General features: G+C 40.2%; 2 protein-coding genes, 1 long non-coding RNA gene and 2 other non-coding genes across 6 annotated transcripts in view; 1 reads left to right on the forward strand and 4 right to left on the reverse strand.

Moving 5' to 3' along the window:
• Positions 1–16,772, forward strand: part of LOC145451148 (dynein beta chain, ciliary-like) — a 346,083-nt gene that overhangs the window by 79,064 nt on the left and 250,247 nt on the right. The gene's annotated exons all lie outside the window — the stretch shown is intronic.
• Positions 1–16,772, reverse strand: part of LOC145450777 (uncharacterized) — a 188,587-nt gene that overhangs the window by 35,747 nt on the left and 136,068 nt on the right. The gene's annotated exons all lie outside the window — the stretch shown is intronic.
• LOC145449427 (regulator of G-protein signaling 6-like) lies at positions 131–8,683 on the reverse strand. Of its 2 annotated transcripts, XM_080327788.1 has the most exons (15): positions 7,500–8,683; positions 7,409–7,440; positions 7,258–7,338; positions 6,767–6,953; positions 6,582–6,700; positions 4,709–4,760; positions 3,804–3,865; positions 3,660–3,736; positions 3,272–3,414; positions 3,146–3,209; positions 2,335–2,445; positions 1,150–1,350; positions 596–820; positions 509–532; positions 131–355 (listed from the first exon to the last, which is right to left on the reverse strand). In XM_080327788.1, exons 1-15 carry the CDS (start codon positions 7,504–7,506, stop codon positions 325–327), a joined length of 1,416 nt encoding a protein of 471 aa, XP_080183914.1. In that variant the 5' UTR covers positions 7,507–8,683; the 3' UTR covers positions 131–324. The 2 variants fall into 2 exon arrangements, with proteins under 2 accessions (XP_080183914.1, XP_080183913.1); XM_080327787.1 differs by having other exon boundaries at positions 6,582–6,953.
• Positions 15,985–16,103, reverse strand: LOC145451216 (5S ribosomal RNA). Its single transcript, XR_013918728.1, has one exon. It is a non-coding gene; the product is annotated as a 5S ribosomal RNA (ribosomal RNA).
• LOC145451219 (5S ribosomal RNA) lies at positions 16,457–16,575 on the reverse strand. The gene has a single exon (XR_013918731.1). It is a non-coding gene; the product is annotated as a 5S ribosomal RNA (ribosomal RNA).

A 16,772-nucleotide genomic window follows, 5' to 3' on the forward strand; every position in this document is an offset into this window, starting at 1 on the left:
TACGTTTCTTTGAAGTATTGCAGGTATTAGCGGCGCAACATTACGTTGAATATGTGGCCGTAGCATGATAACTAAACATTTCTATTTACTATACTCAGAACGCGTTAATTATGCATTCTACATCCCACAATTCATCACTATTTTTCTATTTATTGATTATGTACACTGAACAGACATAAGTTGGGCTTATATAGAAAATAAATAATAGATTTCATATATGTTACACCTGCGATACTGGTGGGGATTCTAATTTGAAAAAATAATACATAAGAAAGTAATTTATTGTGTAAATGTCAGTAGAGCAGTCCCCTGTTCTCTCAAGCTTCACGTCCAAAATTTTAGCATCATTGATTTCCTGAAAAAAGCATTTCAAGGTCATAGAAGCATAGATACAAGCTCTAACGGCTAACCGCTTGCTGCAAAAGATACTGACATCAAAATCTATTTTATATATATGGTGGTTTCCGCACTGAGTGATATGACAACATAAGAATAATGGCATACGTACGTTTTGAAGGATTGTGTTTTTTTCCTGCAATCATAAGTTACAAATCAGATGAATATCAGGAATATTATAGGAGGCAATGTGTCTTACTTAGTTTCAGGTACTACCGGGTCGGTAGCGCTCGCCACAGCCCCTCGGTAGACGTTCGATAAAACAAAACGTCTGTACGAATCTTTCTTCATCAAGTTGTAGATGTGGTCGAGAGCCGCTTCGTACGAATATCTTGTCTTTTGGCCTTTCAGCTCCTTTTTCGTGATATTCATCGTCTTTGTATCGATGTTAATCGGGTGGGGTGCGTCCTTATGTATATATTTGCTACGAGGAATGAAAATGTTTCAATCAATGTCGATGGCGCAGAAGATATAATCCCAGTAATATTCAATTCTACGGGTAATATTGATTAAATTTCATCCGTACGTTTTGATGTAGATTCAAAACGCATATTTTTGATCCATAAAGCGTAATGGGTAAAAGGTATAGATTATTACACCTTTTAAAAGGTCACCCAAATTTACTATTTGTACCTGACCCCCAGACAAAGAGATCAGAAATGAAATGATTCGACATACTTTTAATCCAATAATAATAATAATAATGTGTGGAACTTGACCATCAAATTCGTAATGTTTCATAGAAACACCCACTCGTAAATGGCTTGGTTTAACGCTTCCACTTGTGATATGGGGGCTCGCTTTAGCTCCATACAATCGAGATAGAAATCCAAATTCTCAACGCTGAACTCCTTCTGCAACTGCTCATCGAAAAACTCGATTCCGAGTTCATCAGCCAGAAGTTTTTCGAAGCTTTGTCCCCATTGTTTCACTTGATAGACGGTCGGAAGAGATCTTAACAAATTCGCACCGGTTGAACTCGTGTCGGGATAGTTATTGCGATATAATGTAGCTGGTTGACCTCCACGCGGCGGCCAATGCGTGACGGATCGTCGGCTGTAAGCTTCTGCATTAGGGTTATCACTTATATCTGTCCATCCTATATCTACGCCGTGTTATACCGCAGTTGGCACACATTCGACAACCTTTTTGCATTGCAATATAAATATGGTAAATCGTATATACTGATATGATATGTAACTCATAGTTAGACTAATATTTTTTCGACGCGTCCAAATTTTGTCAATATTGAAGCGATAGGCCAAAAAATCGTGGAATTTGTTTGCAAAGTCAAAAAGTTTTTGCAAAATGCATTTCGTTGGTGTCGCAAAGGTTGCTCTGTCAGTGAACTCATCATTTGACATTTTAGCCTACTTTATAGTCGTACTGTTGTATGGCCCCTTGTCAGCTTATCATAAACGATCTATTGAAACAAATTAGTTGACATGGCGTGATGATCAACGCACCTAAAAATGAGTGAAATTTTCAGTATGTCCGAAGCTTTTATAAGCTCAACCCGACATCTCAAATCTGAATCGGAAACTTAACTACGGGGTGGACATTGGTTCTCAAACTCAACGCATGGGTGCATGGATGACGGGATGTTAACAAAGCTCAGATTGGGACCGCAATCTAAAAAGTGCGATTGAGGCAACATTATCGGTATGAAGCAACGTGTGTGTTGTTATAGCACTCCAGCAGTAAGCAATGAACTTCAATGCTGCCAGCAGACAACTGCTGCTGCTGAACGCTTTTTCTCTATTCTGGCCAAGCTATTTTGTAAGGACAGACGGTTCCAAAGATTATGTGCAACAATGCCTAATTGATGAAAGATGACTAAGAGAGTTTACTATTCAAAAAAATACCAAACATGCTCTCGCTATCGGTATAAAGAATGACCAACATATTTTGAATGAACAAATAAGCTGATTAACATACTCATCTTCCTTCATGGGCCATACGTCATCTTCTGCTTGCCACGGGTTGTACGAGGGCGTGCTTGATAAAAAGGGATCGAACAGTTCCCAGTCGACGCAAATTCGTCTGATTCTGTAAGAGTTACGCAACGTTAGGAGCATACGTTAAGACTTACCTGCTTGAAATACAATAAAAGCAAATGAAGTGAAATTGAAATTCCCAGCAATGAAGTGACGTCACGTTTTCAATACATCAAGGGTGGTCAATCTTTGTTATGCCACCGGTAATACACGAGACAATAACAAGGAAAAAAACTTGAGTGGGTCACGGATTATATGGAATACTTCAACATCATGGAGAAACGTGTCTTATATTGACCGCCAGTCTTTTGATCCTTAGCTGAAAATTCATAGTTTTTAAACACGCAGCGGCAGTATCTAATTCAATTTAATTCCGGGCATCGGAGGCCAGAGTCAAACGTGTTGGAAGGAAATGCCATTCCGGGGAATTAAATGAATGAACTGGAATCCAGCAACAATTTCTCGAAGTTGGACAAATTTCTCGCACGTACTACGTCTTTGGCCTATATAAGTATTTTGTAATGCATGATATAATTATCAAATAAATGTAACTCGTTCAACCTGATAGATTTACTCGACTCCGGATATTTCGATGGCTGGGCGTTTGCCTCGTAGTAATCGGTATAGAGGTATAGGGTAAGTGGTTCGCAGTCCTTGCACTACATAATGTTGATATGTCGTTAATCAAAATTTAAGAGAAGCAAGATTAATAGTCCTTTTCCCAGGCAACAAACACGAGTATAAAACAGAACCTTCGAACGGCCAGCTCATAGTTCAGACGGACGATTTCGCTTGATTCCTCTTCACGGGTGACAACTGAGTATGAAAATTAATGAGCCGGACGACAATTTATACGGTGAGTTGATGAAACGCCGTACCATCGATCTTTGACTTTTCGATGCGGGATCGATTAAGTGGTTTTGAATCGGACGACAAAAACCGAGGGTGCTTGGTTTTCCAATATGCAAACTCTTGCCACTCCTGTATTCTTTTATCGTGATCGCATAAATTCGATGAGTATCTGAAGAAAAAACAGTTTTCGTGAAGAGCTGTGAGCATTTATACAGGTCTTCCGACGAAGACAAGGAATGAGAGTGTCCGGTGGCACGGAAATTGATTCAAATAAATGCATACGCGAATGGCGAAAGTTATAAGTATATAATATATATAAGTAGTCATTGATATTTCGTCACGTATACTCTATGCACTTTGGACATTTCATGGATTACATTGTAATGTAATAACTTAGATGCAGAAGCTACTGACGTTTTTTCATGCTCGCACATTTTCGTGAGGAAGCTCCATTGCGAATAATAATTTCGTTCCAACTTTGAAAGAACCATCTGCAATGGATTATGTACCTTTGATAAATACGTATATGCATGCATGTCATTTTCGAGTTAGCTAGACCTGGTCGTAATCATCCAAAGGCGGTTCGCGGTGACCAAGTGATCTGGAGAGTAGGTGCTTGGCTAAAGAGTAAGTATAGCGGTATTATTTATCCCAAATTGACTGATTTCATTATCGAGTCACGTGTAGATTGTAGAGGTATAGGCCTTAGCCTGGTGGTTCTAAACCGGGGTGCCAATTAGAGTGCCCAGGGTGCTTCGACAAGTTAAAGAGAGTTAAAGAGGGTTGCGTCGACATATAACAAATAGTAAGGACATACGAAATTTGAGTAGCATTTGGGAATTGCAGTGCTGTAATAATATAATCGGTACGATCGGCGGTTCTATAAATTTTGACCGCTCAAGACATACAATGTACAATGCGATACTCAAGACTTGATACGAAGTAATGGACAGATTGGAGGAGGCTGAAATATCCAGCATCTACTTCGACCTAATGCCCGAAGTAATAGTGTTCGATCTTGATATCTTCGGCTGTCTTCTAGACGTTTTTCCTTGCTATTTTACTTTCGCTTTCGTCGTATTCGTCATCGACTGGGCCCAGCAGGATACAGAAGCGGCCCGCGATATATGCAAGAACATTGTTGAACGAATTCATTTATTATCTTTGAAAAAATTTCGTGCCTGGCGCGGCTACGACATTTATACACGGTGAGCTTTCGTGGCAATAATGTTATCGATTTTGATGCATAGTAAGATATGTTTTGTTTTTGCCATTACCTAATCCGAGCCGCATCTAGCAGATGACAGAAAAGCTCATCAGCATTTAATTGGCCAGCGCAATGGTTCATAAATTGCATGTGTGCGAGGTATGTGGCCTTTTGGCCGAAAAGGTTGGCCACCGTTCAATGGTGGATCAAATAATCTAATACTTTAAGTTAAAATTGCGATGCACTTGATTCTTACCGTAGTCTACATCATGAGGAGGAATGTTGGTTATTGGCCATAATCCTGGTATCTAAATTCAGGAAAGATCTCTATTATGCCTATAGATACGTTGGTAACGGATCAAATAACATAAGTACGACATTTATCAGACTAAATGGCGCCTGATTGTATAATACACGAATCCGTTTGGCATAATTTCTAGAAATTTATACGTGAAATTTTAGGTGTCATGAAAAAGCTATGGCTAAATGGTTTTAACCTAGAGGTCTTAAACACGCGGCCCGCGAGAGCATTCTGTGGGCCCGCAACGGCATTTTAGAATTTCAAGTATTCAACAATATATTCACGTGCCATATATCTTTTTTAGATTTAAGATCTTAAAGTTCAACCTAAAACTACTATAAAGATCACTGAAATATCGAAAAACTTCATTATCACCTCATTTTTAAAACAGTAGTAGTAGAAGTAGTAGCAGTAGAAGATCTGCTATTACGTCACATTTTTAATTCATGATGATAAAACATGACCCTTGATGATTCGTGACTGAAAATTGTGATTTGGTTTGGTGCGACCTTCTCGTGAAATTACTCGATTTGGGATTGACTGGGTCAGTTTTTAAAAATGACTTGAGTTGAGTCGGGTCAAACTGTAAAATCTGAGAAGGATTTGCGACTGGGAACGGTGACTTGGTATTCCTACGGACGAAACAATCTATGAAACTGTCATGGGGAATAGTAATATATCACAACATCGTTGTTTGCGTTGCGTAGGATATGTAGCTGTCTAATCAGGTCAGTATGGCAACCATGGCATTCTGTGACCCTCATGACGTATAGTTGGTTACATGTTGGGTGTTGTTTGCTCTCTTTATCCGTCTTATTATCGGTGTCGAGAAAGATATTAGTACGCTCTACAGCTGTTACACCAATGAATTCTTTGCCGATTAGACATTTCTATTTCAGGGGTTCTTAACCAGGGTCCGTAGACCCCATCGGAGTACGAAGCACCACATCAGGGTGCACGAGATGCTTTGTGGAATTAGGCCTATATGCTGTGGAACATTTTTCTGGCCAATTTAATCAACTGTAAAAAATAGTATTGGCGCTATGCGCGATTTTATGTGAATGGGCTTTCTGATTTTCATATAGGTAGGCCTACCATCCGAAATTGTGTTGAAAATGGACAGGGGCAACGAGAAATCTCATTGGAATCACAAGGGGTGGAAGATGCATCCTCTCCTATGAGGTCTATAACTCATTATTAAAAAAAAATTATGCCCGCCGCGAAACCAATTTTATTCTAATTTTGATAATATGAATATTTTCCGTGTCAACCGTGAATATTACAATAGTAAATTACATATCTAAGATGATTGTGGAATGCCTGTATACAAGGTCTCGTCATAAAAGGCCTACTTGGAAATAATACATTGAATATCCTCACTACTGGTGCTGCGGCCCGCGGCATCATCAAAACTAGGAAATTGACCCGCGAGCTCATTTGAGTTTGAGACCTCTGTTTTAACCGAAATGTATATATCATGTTTGTCACTATTAGCCGTTATCAAGATTAACCCCATACAGTATATTACGTACAGGGAGAATAAATCGAAATATCAAGATCCATTATAAATCATCATTATGTAGTCTGACGAAGGGTTCTTGGTTCGTAATGTGATTTCCAAGCAACAGTCGTCGCAGTGATGAGTATTGAGTAAGCAACAACCACTATACGATTTGAATCGGTATGTATTTGTAGATATGATGCATGAATGACCATAAGATTATATTCTGCAGCTTAAGTGTCGAAAATGAAAAATAGATCGTAATTGCTGCAGAAGAGTTTCGTCATCATATATTCATATTAGCAATTTTAATCTTAGGCTATTTACCTGAATTCCAAATTTCATAGAGTCTGATCCAGAGCATTTCAGGGTGTTGACATTCCAATCAAAGCTGCACGGGTAGATGTATCCCATGCTGCACGCACATTTGACGAAATGACTAGTTTCTAAATATTTGCGAATCGACCAATGAAGCATTGATACAGATAGGCTACCGTTAGCATCATGAGAACCATTGATATCACCGAATTCCCAATTGTCTTGCAGCCAGTGGAACAAAATAGGCAACTCGAAAAAGTGATTGCTGGGTTTTCGTTGACATTTTTCGCAATACTCGAATAAACCTCCCCGTTCTGAATCTGTTGATACTGCCGCCAATCCTGTCTTCGGGCATTGTAGTTTTTGAATTAATTTCATAAACTGCAATCAAAACACATACATGGGACGATGCTGTTGCCGGCCTATAAATCAATGGGTGCAATTTAAGGCACACTAAAAACATTACATTTCCTCTGGATATAGAATGTGAATATAGTATTTCCGACTTCATGCTAAAGAGGAGACGACATCTCACAACACCTCCCCGGAGCTACTAATTTTTATCCCATTTGGATTATCTACTCTATGCCGTTACAAAACTACCATGATGGAATACATAAATGAAATATAGGCGTATAGGCTCATTCCAAACTATGCAACTCATTCAATAAATTGTCAAAATTACCCGAGCATGTACAGTTTGTTTTTGTGGATAACGCAATTCTTGCCTGTTTTTCTTTGTTTCTTTCAATTCTAATTCGTACTCCTGAAATACGAGAATTACCAATTCGCATGACCTACACTACACTCATTCTACAGAGAGCCTTTCATTTTACCTCATCCACACTCTGAAGATTCTTGTCGCCATCTAAGAATATAAGAGTTATTTTACCGCAAGAAAATCAGGTGAAGCAAATCGTTTCTTACCTGTCATTATTGTCAAAATACGAACCAGCTATTTAAGTATTGCCAAAATGATGGATATTGCGCATACTACCAACGGCTCACATAACACTAAAATTCAGAATGATTGGACTATCAAGTGACCTTTTTGAAATCGATTTCCTCTATAAAAGAACCGGATTGACGGACTTACTGCTCGGTTCATCATGCATCAATAAACATCAACTCTTGCATCGATTTTAATGAATATAGTATGAACACACTACCTGCTTATTGGTCATACTGCTGCAAAAGACAATAACATAAGCATGAACCATTGCTCTTTGTCGGTTACCGCCAAGTTAATTTGAGTTTTCCACTGGGATTCAATATCAATCAGATACAAGTCCAGATAATGGTACGTGTTGTATTCCACTGATGTCCTACTTCAATTTGAGAAATTCTACTCAATCAGGGTTAGTGCGTGGTCGAGCATATTAAAATTTGTCCATCTTTAACCGCTTTAATCTATTCGTCGTGTTCGTACGTTGTAAGCTCATGTCGCTACATATTTCAGGAGGGACAGCACAAAAATGTGGTAAATCGGAAATTCCAGCCATCGGTGTTTAGCTCTCTCGAATGCGATTATCGCATAGTGCCCAATGCCCAATACCCATATTTTCATTTCAAAACATTTTGCGGTCAGCATTCCAGCAGTAGCATGATTAGCGCTGGGCACAATGATTCGAGTGCTCGAATCTGTATCGAGTATTAATTTTAATGATTCAAGTCAAGTAGCAGGCTAAAAGACGATTTTTTTCCAGTACTGAAATTATACGCTCCTCGCCACTGCAAGTTAATTTATCAACAAAATTGTAGTTTCGATACTATTTTTCACTCTGGAAGCCTTGAAACCTTTACTGGTCTATCGCAGCATACGAAACATATAGTACAAAGCTACGAACGTTCCTAGAAATAACACAATTCCGAAGTGATGATCGTCCCACAACATTGTCACCAAGTGCAACGAAATCGGTAAGGTCGGAAAACCACCAAAATATCTTTAATGTGATGCATAACAGGCATTATAGTTTTTGTGGTGACATAAAAGATACATATTTGAACTTAGACATTTTACATACTTTTATGACGTCACTCGACTCGAAGCATAATACGTGATTCAGAATGGAATCACCCAGATACTCGAATTTGCCCAGACCTAAGCATGATACAGTGCAGCAGTCTGGGCTGATTAATGATTTGGTAAAATCGGAAATCTCCGAGATCAATGGCATTGACTTATTATGTTATTGATGTGCGGTCAACGATATGCAGTGAAGTTATGGTCATCCTTCGTTAACAGTGAAACTACAGTACCCTGTATTATACTAACTTGAGAGTTTATTCAAGCGAACATAATAGAAGGTCCTGACGTGCAAGGCAACAGAAAACGAATGACTATCGTCGTTTGCTCGACGCACTACGACACAATTGTAATCAAGTAATTACAATGTCCAATCACAATACACATCATCTCTTTCATCCGAAGCGTACTTTACGTTCAGTTCACTCTGGGATCAGAGATGCCACTCCTGGTTTTTTCCACCCAGATCTGGGTTTCTTGAGCATCACCCGGGTTTCTGGGTTTTTATCCTTGAAATCTGGGTTTTTTCAACATCCAGTTCGCCAGGTCAGTTTTACGCTCGAAAATTAATTATTAGATTAGTATGGTCGCAATATCGTCAAATGCACGCACTTCAGTTCGCCATTGTCGATGGATTTTGCTGGTCTTGTAACGACAGAGTGTTGAGAATCTATTTCACTACTGAAATGAGAGGCTTCGGCTTGATGCGATGGAGCTTCATTGAATGGTAACTTCCAGGTCGCAGAAAGTCATGTTCATATAGGACGATTGCCAGTAGCGAACTCAGCACTTCGTGAACAATTCGGCATGTACCGATTTCGATAAATATTATGTAACTGTATGGTATGCACAAGCACATGAACAGACCAGGTGATGACCCGACTAATATAATCCTATTGTTATCTGAGTATATTTATAGTTCCAACAGGGGCACTCCGAGAGAGTGAGAGAGAGAGAGAGTTAGTTAGTTGGACACCCCTATAGCAAGTTAATCAGAGGCATTGGTTATCAGCACCAGAGTTGGATCAATTACATTATTTCAGTTCAATTACAATTACAATTACAATTACTTTCATGTATGTTTCAATTACATTACAATTACAATTACTCTATGCTAAAAATATCAAATTACAATTACAATTACAATTACTCCTTGCATGCTTCACTTACATTACAATTACAATTACAATTGCTGCTGTTGAACATGTAATTGAATAATCAATAATTGAATAATTCAACCGTGCTCCTTGACAACTGTAGCGTCGTATTTAACAAAAATTCAAGTTTAGTTCAGATTGTGTAGTAATAAATGCGTTTATGTGCGTACATAGTATGCTATGTAAGATGTCATTGTGACATAATATAAGCGTGTTCTGTATGCTCGGTAATTATGGCTCGCGTAATTGGAAATGTAAAATGTTATTTACCTAATTTCCTATGGGTTAGGCTTAGGATTAAGGATAGGGTGCAGTATGTCGTTAAAAAAGTAGTACTATAATATATGCACGTGTTGGATTTGCGTATATAGTATATAATTAAAGAAATAATATTATTTTTATCGAGGGACGTAGGAATTAGGACGAGGAGTAAAAACAAAACCGTGCTTTGTCAGATAAGACGTTATATAATATCCAGTGGTCTGGTTAGTTAGCCAGACGAAGTACCGATGCAGCATCGTGATCTGAAATCGTATTGTAGATTGCCAGCCCACGGATGGATGCGCAAGATGTGAGTCACGGATGAATGCACCGACAAACGTACTGCAGAGCCGGCTAAAAGCAGTAAACTTTGTAGTCCTAGAGCTGGCGATCCATGCGTCCAAATTTGATGCATCTGGTCTTTATCGTAAGATATTTATGTACTAATTCCGAAAATACAAAATAAAATCTCGTCAGGGCAATGTAACTGCTCCAAAATAGTCGTTTAAGGCCGACTGTTCCGAAAAGTGAGAGCGCTGCAGCAGCATGACCACAAGAATTACCAATTACGCCCAGCGATTGTTCAGAACAATGCCGATTCCCAGACTTTCACGACTATTTTGGGATGGTACCATTGCCTGGAAATATACTTTTATTGCGGAATCAGTGCGACACTAGCTTTCGATTAGGACCATACATATCAAATTTCGACGCTTGGATCGCCAGCTATGGGACTATCAATTCTGCTGCTTTTAGCCGGCTCAGCAGTTCGCTTCTCGACGTATTCAATCGTGAGTCACGTGTTGCGAATCCATCCGTTGGTTAGTAATCTAAAAATTGTATACTATGGCAGCCGAGGCCAGCATAGCGGTAAAAATAAAAAAAACTTCGCCCGCAAGGGCGCAGTCAAGGGCTTCCGCGAATGGATCCACCAAATTCCTTGTCGACATTTAAAGAGAATGCATTATAAGTTAATTATTTTATGTTGTGCTTGTCAGGTCTCAATAGCAATTTAATGTAATTGAAATTGTAATTGAGCAAAATTTTTGTCAAATTACAATTACAATTACAATTACGCAAAATAAAAATGCTTCAATTACAATTACATTACAATTACATTGAAAAATGTAATTAATTACATTCAATTACAATTACAAATTACAATTGATCCAACTCTGATCAGCACATTCGAACCCTAACCCTGAATTTCATGATTTGGCAGTTATTTATTTCCACTATTCATTGGTCTGTGATTATTCCAAATAAAAGTGATTTTCGTAGGATTAATCAATCGAAAGCAACTTTCAATCTGATCAGGTCGCTGAAAATACATGAAATATTCCTTAGAAATAGGGAATGAATGGCATTGCATTGAACTTTCGTAGCGCGATGATATAATTAGTACCAGTACACTGTTAAGTATTCACGCTGCGCCCCAATTGTTTCATTGTGATGTGTCGAAAGGAAAACAACATGTTTTTTGTGCGATTCGCAGTGTTGACCAAGCAATATGTGTATTATGAACTGTTGTAAATTCTATATCAAAGGCTTCAATGACTGTATGAGTGTATTCGACGACTATCAGGCTCCATTTTCACAGCTATCTCGTGTCTTTTGAGTGAAATATAGGATCTGGGTTTTTATGAATTTACTTCGCCTCCACATCTGGGTTTTTCCGAAATATCCCAGTGGCATCTCTGCCTGGGATATAACCAGGGTTGCCATACCGTCCTTATTTCTAAGATTTGTCCTTATTTTGAAGGGTCACGTCTTAGAAAACTCAACTGTCCTTATTTATAAGAAATGTCCTTATTTTAGACTTGCATCCTTATTTTGTCTTATTTTCAACCACTACAGATCTTCCATCGTTCTCCTCTGGTATCTGCGTTGCATATTATTCTAAAATTATGCTCTTGCGTCGAGATTTCATGACATCATAAATGAAAGGAACTCTCGTGACGTACACACCACAGGATTTGACTTCCAAGTGATGAGATAGCTAGGCCAGTGAATGGTGGTTAGGGCTGTTCAAAAATAACTATTTTTCCCGGATTCCAGCCATTCACTGATTATATTGTCAGGTTACCCTAAAAAACGCTGCACGCCAAAGAATTGACAAACCTGATCGGAGCCGGACCAGAAAATTTGTCGATCCGCTCCGCACTAGTGTCTATTATACTAACCGTTTTAGTGATGTTTATTCAAATATGTACATAAAATATCAAAAATTTCATAAAGAAAATCTTTCCCCATCATCGGGTCATCTCGTCTCAGCCGTTGCCGAAGTCGGATTTGTATTCTCGGTCGTAGTAGACGCCTTCGAAAGTTGGCGCTCGTAGTCGCTTGGCTCATCTCCTCTCAGCAGTCGATGTCGATTCGCGGTCTCGGTCGTAGTAGGAGCCGCCAGAACTTGGCGCTCGTTTACGTGTGTTTTTCATATATATTTGGTGGAGCGGTGGTGGGTGGGGTGTGAATAGGGTAGGGGCGGTGGATAGGGTTGGTCGGGGTAGGGTTTAGTGGTTTAGGGGTGGGGTAAAGTGGGATGGATGGGAGGTTTGGGGGTGGGGATGGGTTGTAGGTGGATTGGTTGGTTTTTGTGGGTCGATAAATACAATACGATTTATCGCGCGACCGTTTAATGGGCTCGCTTAAATTATTCTGTATATTTTACTTCTTATATCGTTGATGCGTTCGCCAATATTTTGGGCGTATTCATTTTGTATGTCGAGTGCATTTTTCCATTCCCACACAAGGGTTTTCACGTTCATAAAAGCTTGTATTATAGTCGGAGCTTGCGGTCCGTCGTAGACGTTGCGTATGATCTCGTCGGGTGTAGCGTCAATAGTCGTTTGCAGGTCGTTCTCGAGATCCTGTATTACAAGAGAGAACAGTTTTTTCTAAGTTGCACATTCGGCGAAAGTGTGACGCAGAGTGTCTTCGGCGTGTTGGCAGAATTTGCATTTGTTTTTCAAGTAGGCGTCTTTTCGTCGTACCCAGCCTGCGTTGGTTTTTCTGGAGCCTGTAAAGTAGCTCTCAGTGTTAATGCGATACGAAATCTCACGTTTCTTGTTGTCAATGTGATCTTTGATATTGGGCTGGTATAGCCATATCTCTTTCCAGTCCGACATGCGGCTTCCTCCTTGTTGCGTCTTCGTTTTAACAAGGATCTGGTACATTTCTTTCTGGCTTAGTTCTTGTATATCTTGTGATTGGCTTTTAATTACGTCGAAGATTTTCTTTTCCTTCTTCCATTCCTCCGTCAATGTATTTCTGTGAGGGTAGAGGTTGTTGTATAAATTGCAATTTATATCTCTCACCTTCGTTGTTAGGTTGTATATCGCTTCTGCATGCCAGATATCGATCGGTTGCTCGAGTCGACTGAGTTGTTGTAGTCTTTTTGCTCTCTTCGCTTGTGTTGCAGATTCGATATCTGGCATATCAATTCCTCCTTCTGGCTTAGGTCTGATAAGTTGCATTCTGCTTTTTTGCTCAAGTTTCTCAGGACTCCACAGTAGACCGAAGACGAGACGTTCGAGTTGCTTGAGCTTGTCACCTGGAATTTGCTTGTTAGCATATGTATAAGTTATTTTGCTAATTATGTATGCCTTAATCGCCGTTATTTTACCAATCCAAGAAAGCCGTTTTGATTTAATATGCCTTACGCTTTTCTCGACTCCTTGCCAGAGTCTGTCAAAGTTCATTTGCAGTTCGCTTTCTCCGTGGTATAAGCCCAGGATCTTAATTACTGGCTTTAGCATATGGGCGTGCGCAGTTTTTCGCAGTCTGATACGCGATTTTTCGTTCAGCGGTAGGATTTCCGTCTTGTCTGTGTTGATATCTTGACCTGTCACTCTATGCAAGCTTTGATATTCGTTAAGGACTGTGGTAATAGAGTCAGTTGTTCTTACATACAGTGTGACGTCATCAGCAAATTGGTCTAATTTATGCTCTATCCCGCCGATTCGGATACCCTTGATGTTGTCATTAGTGCATAGCTTGTGGGCTAGAGGGTCTGCGCTAATCGCGTATAGTGTCATACTCAGAGGACATCCTTGTCTAATGCCCCTCGTACAATTTACATTGGCTGCTTGGAGGCCGTTAACCTCGAGGGTCGCAATAGGATTATCATATATGGCTTTGATCACTTTAAGAGTTTCTCCCGTGACGGGCAGTTTATCAAGCACTTTGATGAGCATTTGATGGTCCACCTTATCAAAGGCTTTCCTAGCGTCGATGGTCATTATATAACCTTCCAAAGGTTTTTCTTGATGATAATTAACAATTGCACTCACATTGTTGTGTATCACGTCCATTTGTCTTCCGGGAATTCCCGCTTTCTGTGTCATGTTGATGTTGCTCGAGATCTCCTCAACCAGTCTGTTGTTGAGAATTTTCGCCATTATTTTGTAGTCCGTGTTTAATAGCGAAATGGGTCGCCAGTTCGCTAAATCCTTTTTGTCCTTTCCTTTATGAATCAAAATAATTTTAGCACGTTTCCAGCTATGTGGTATGTTTCCGTATATTAGCGCGTTGTTTATGATTTCTGTTAATCTCGAACCAATGTTTTGCCACATTGCAAGGTAGAATTCCACTGTCAGGCCGTCGAAACCCGGTGACCTTTCCCTGTTCATTGCTTTCAGTATTTGTAATATTTCGCTAGATTGTATTACCGATGTTTGTTCATTGTCTTTCCCGTGCATGCAGTCTTGCTGATACGATGATAGATATTCGTCTTGATCGTACGAATTAATGCCGTCGTGTCGGGTCCACAATTCTGTGTAAAATTGTTCAATCTGGTTAGCAATAATATTGCGGTCAGTCGTTACCGTTCCATCTCTGAGCTGAAGTTCTTTAAGCTCGGTCTTGCGCCGTCTGGTCTTCAATTCTTGCCAAAATTGTCTCGTCGTGTTAGGTTCACCTTCACAACGGTCAATTTTGGTTAACATGCGCAATTTTCCTTTTACCCTCTGATACGTTATCTGAGGGTCACAGGTTTTATATTTGTCTATTTCATATCTCTTGCTTACGTTGGCAATTCTATCTTTTAGTCTGTCCCACCATTGTTGTATTCCGTGGCAGTGTTGAATATTATTCTCCTCAAAGCTTATGAGATTAGATATTATATCTCGGTACACGTCATCTCGCAAATGATCATTATTACACTTCCAATTTTTTCTTCCCCATAGAGTGCTTGGCTCAATTGCGAGTGTTATTGTGGGACTTATGTGGTCAGCTACAAGGTTATTTTCATGTCCTGCATTTTGGACATGGCTCATGAGTTCACAGGTTGCGTAGAAACGATCTAGTCTCCTCGCGTTTTTTCCAGTGACGTGAGTGAATACTTCGGCAAGAGGATGTTTAGCCCTAAACACATCAATCAGTTCCGCGTCGTTAGTTAGCTTTTCAAACCGGGCCCAACGTTGCTTCACTTCCGAGATCAGACGAGATCGGGTGTATTCAACGTGGTATGGTCGTAGGCGACATTGGCTACAATCTGTGCCGTTTTAAATGACATTTTCCGTTTCTCTCAGGCTAAAAATTCGCCACGCTGCCAACGAGACGCCTGAAAAGCAGATTGTCTGATTGCGCCCGCCGAGGCACTCTCGGACGAACTGGAGAGAAACGTCTGCTAGCGGTCGAATATCATTGGCATTATCCTGCTTTTTTCTTGTATCTGGTCAAAAAACACACGAGTAAGCTCTCGCTGTCAGAGTAGTTATTTTATTGCACTTATTTCCGTCATGTCTAAACAGCACGAGATTTCGATATAATGAAAATGTGTCGGGCCTATAGTACAACTACAAATTGCACGCGAGTTCATAATTGAAATAAGCGGCGGCCGGCAAATGATTCAATTCGTATTGGCACATGCGCACCGCGCCGCGCACGAAAAACAGTTGCAATCATAAAAATACAGCATAGCAATCAAATTGCTGATCGAGTTTATGTGAAAAACGCAAATAAAAGCGGCCTACGGCACACGGTATTCCCAGCCGGTCACCCATGCAAGTACTAACCGCGCCCAACGTTGCTTGACTTCCGAGATCAGACGAGATCGGGTATGTTCAACGTGGTATGGTCGTAGGCGACATTGGCTACAATCTGTGCCGTTTTAAATGACATTTTCCGTTTCTCTCAGGCTAAAAATTCGCCACGCTGCCAACGAGACGCCTGAAAAGCAGATTGTCTGATTGCGCCCGCCGAGGCACTCTCGGACGAACTGGAGAGAAACGTCTGCTAGCGGTCGAATATCGTTGGCATCCTGCTCTGATCTTGTACCTGGTCATGAAAAAAACCAAGTAAATTATGCTCTCCGTGTCAGAGTTATTTTTTGCAATTTTCGTCATTTCAAAACGGTACGAGATTGCGATATAAGGAAAATGCGTTAGGCCTACTACAATTACAAATTGATCGAGTTTGGGCTACAATAATGCAAAAGCTGCCTACGGCACACGGTATTCCCAGCCGGTCACCCATGCAAGTACTAACCGCGCCCAACGTTGCTTGACTTCCGAGATCAGACGAGATCGGGTATGTTCAACGTGGTATGGTCGTAGGCGACATTGGCTACAATCTGTGCCGTTTTAAATGACATTTTCCGTTTCTCTCAGGCGAAAAGTCGCCATGCTGCCAACGAGACGCCAAAAAGCAGATTGTCTGATTGCGCCGAGCCACTTTCGACCCAACCGGAGAGAAAAGACTGCTAGCGGTCGAATATCGTTGGCATCCTGCTCTGTTCTTGTACCTGGTCATGAA

Source organism: Botryllus schlosseri, chromosome 11 (assembly GCF_051294905.1).
Source record: "Botryllus schlosseri isolate E-star chromosome 11, Bs_hap1, whole genome shotgun sequence".
NCBI classification, from domain to species: Eukaryota; Metazoa; Chordata; class Ascidiacea; order Stolidobranchia; family Styelidae; genus Botryllus; species Botryllus schlosseri.

Coding starts and splice junctions, on each gene's coding strand:
- LOC145449427 (XM_080327787.1), bottom strand. Junction 7,339..7,408: donor ATCTTCAGAGTGTGGATGAG/GTAAAATGAAAG, acceptor CTCGTATTTCAG/GAGTACGAATTAGAATTGAA. Junction 6,954..7,257: donor AACAAACTGTACATGCTCGG/GTAATTTTGACA, acceptor TTTTGATTGCAG/TTTATGAAATTAATTCAAAA.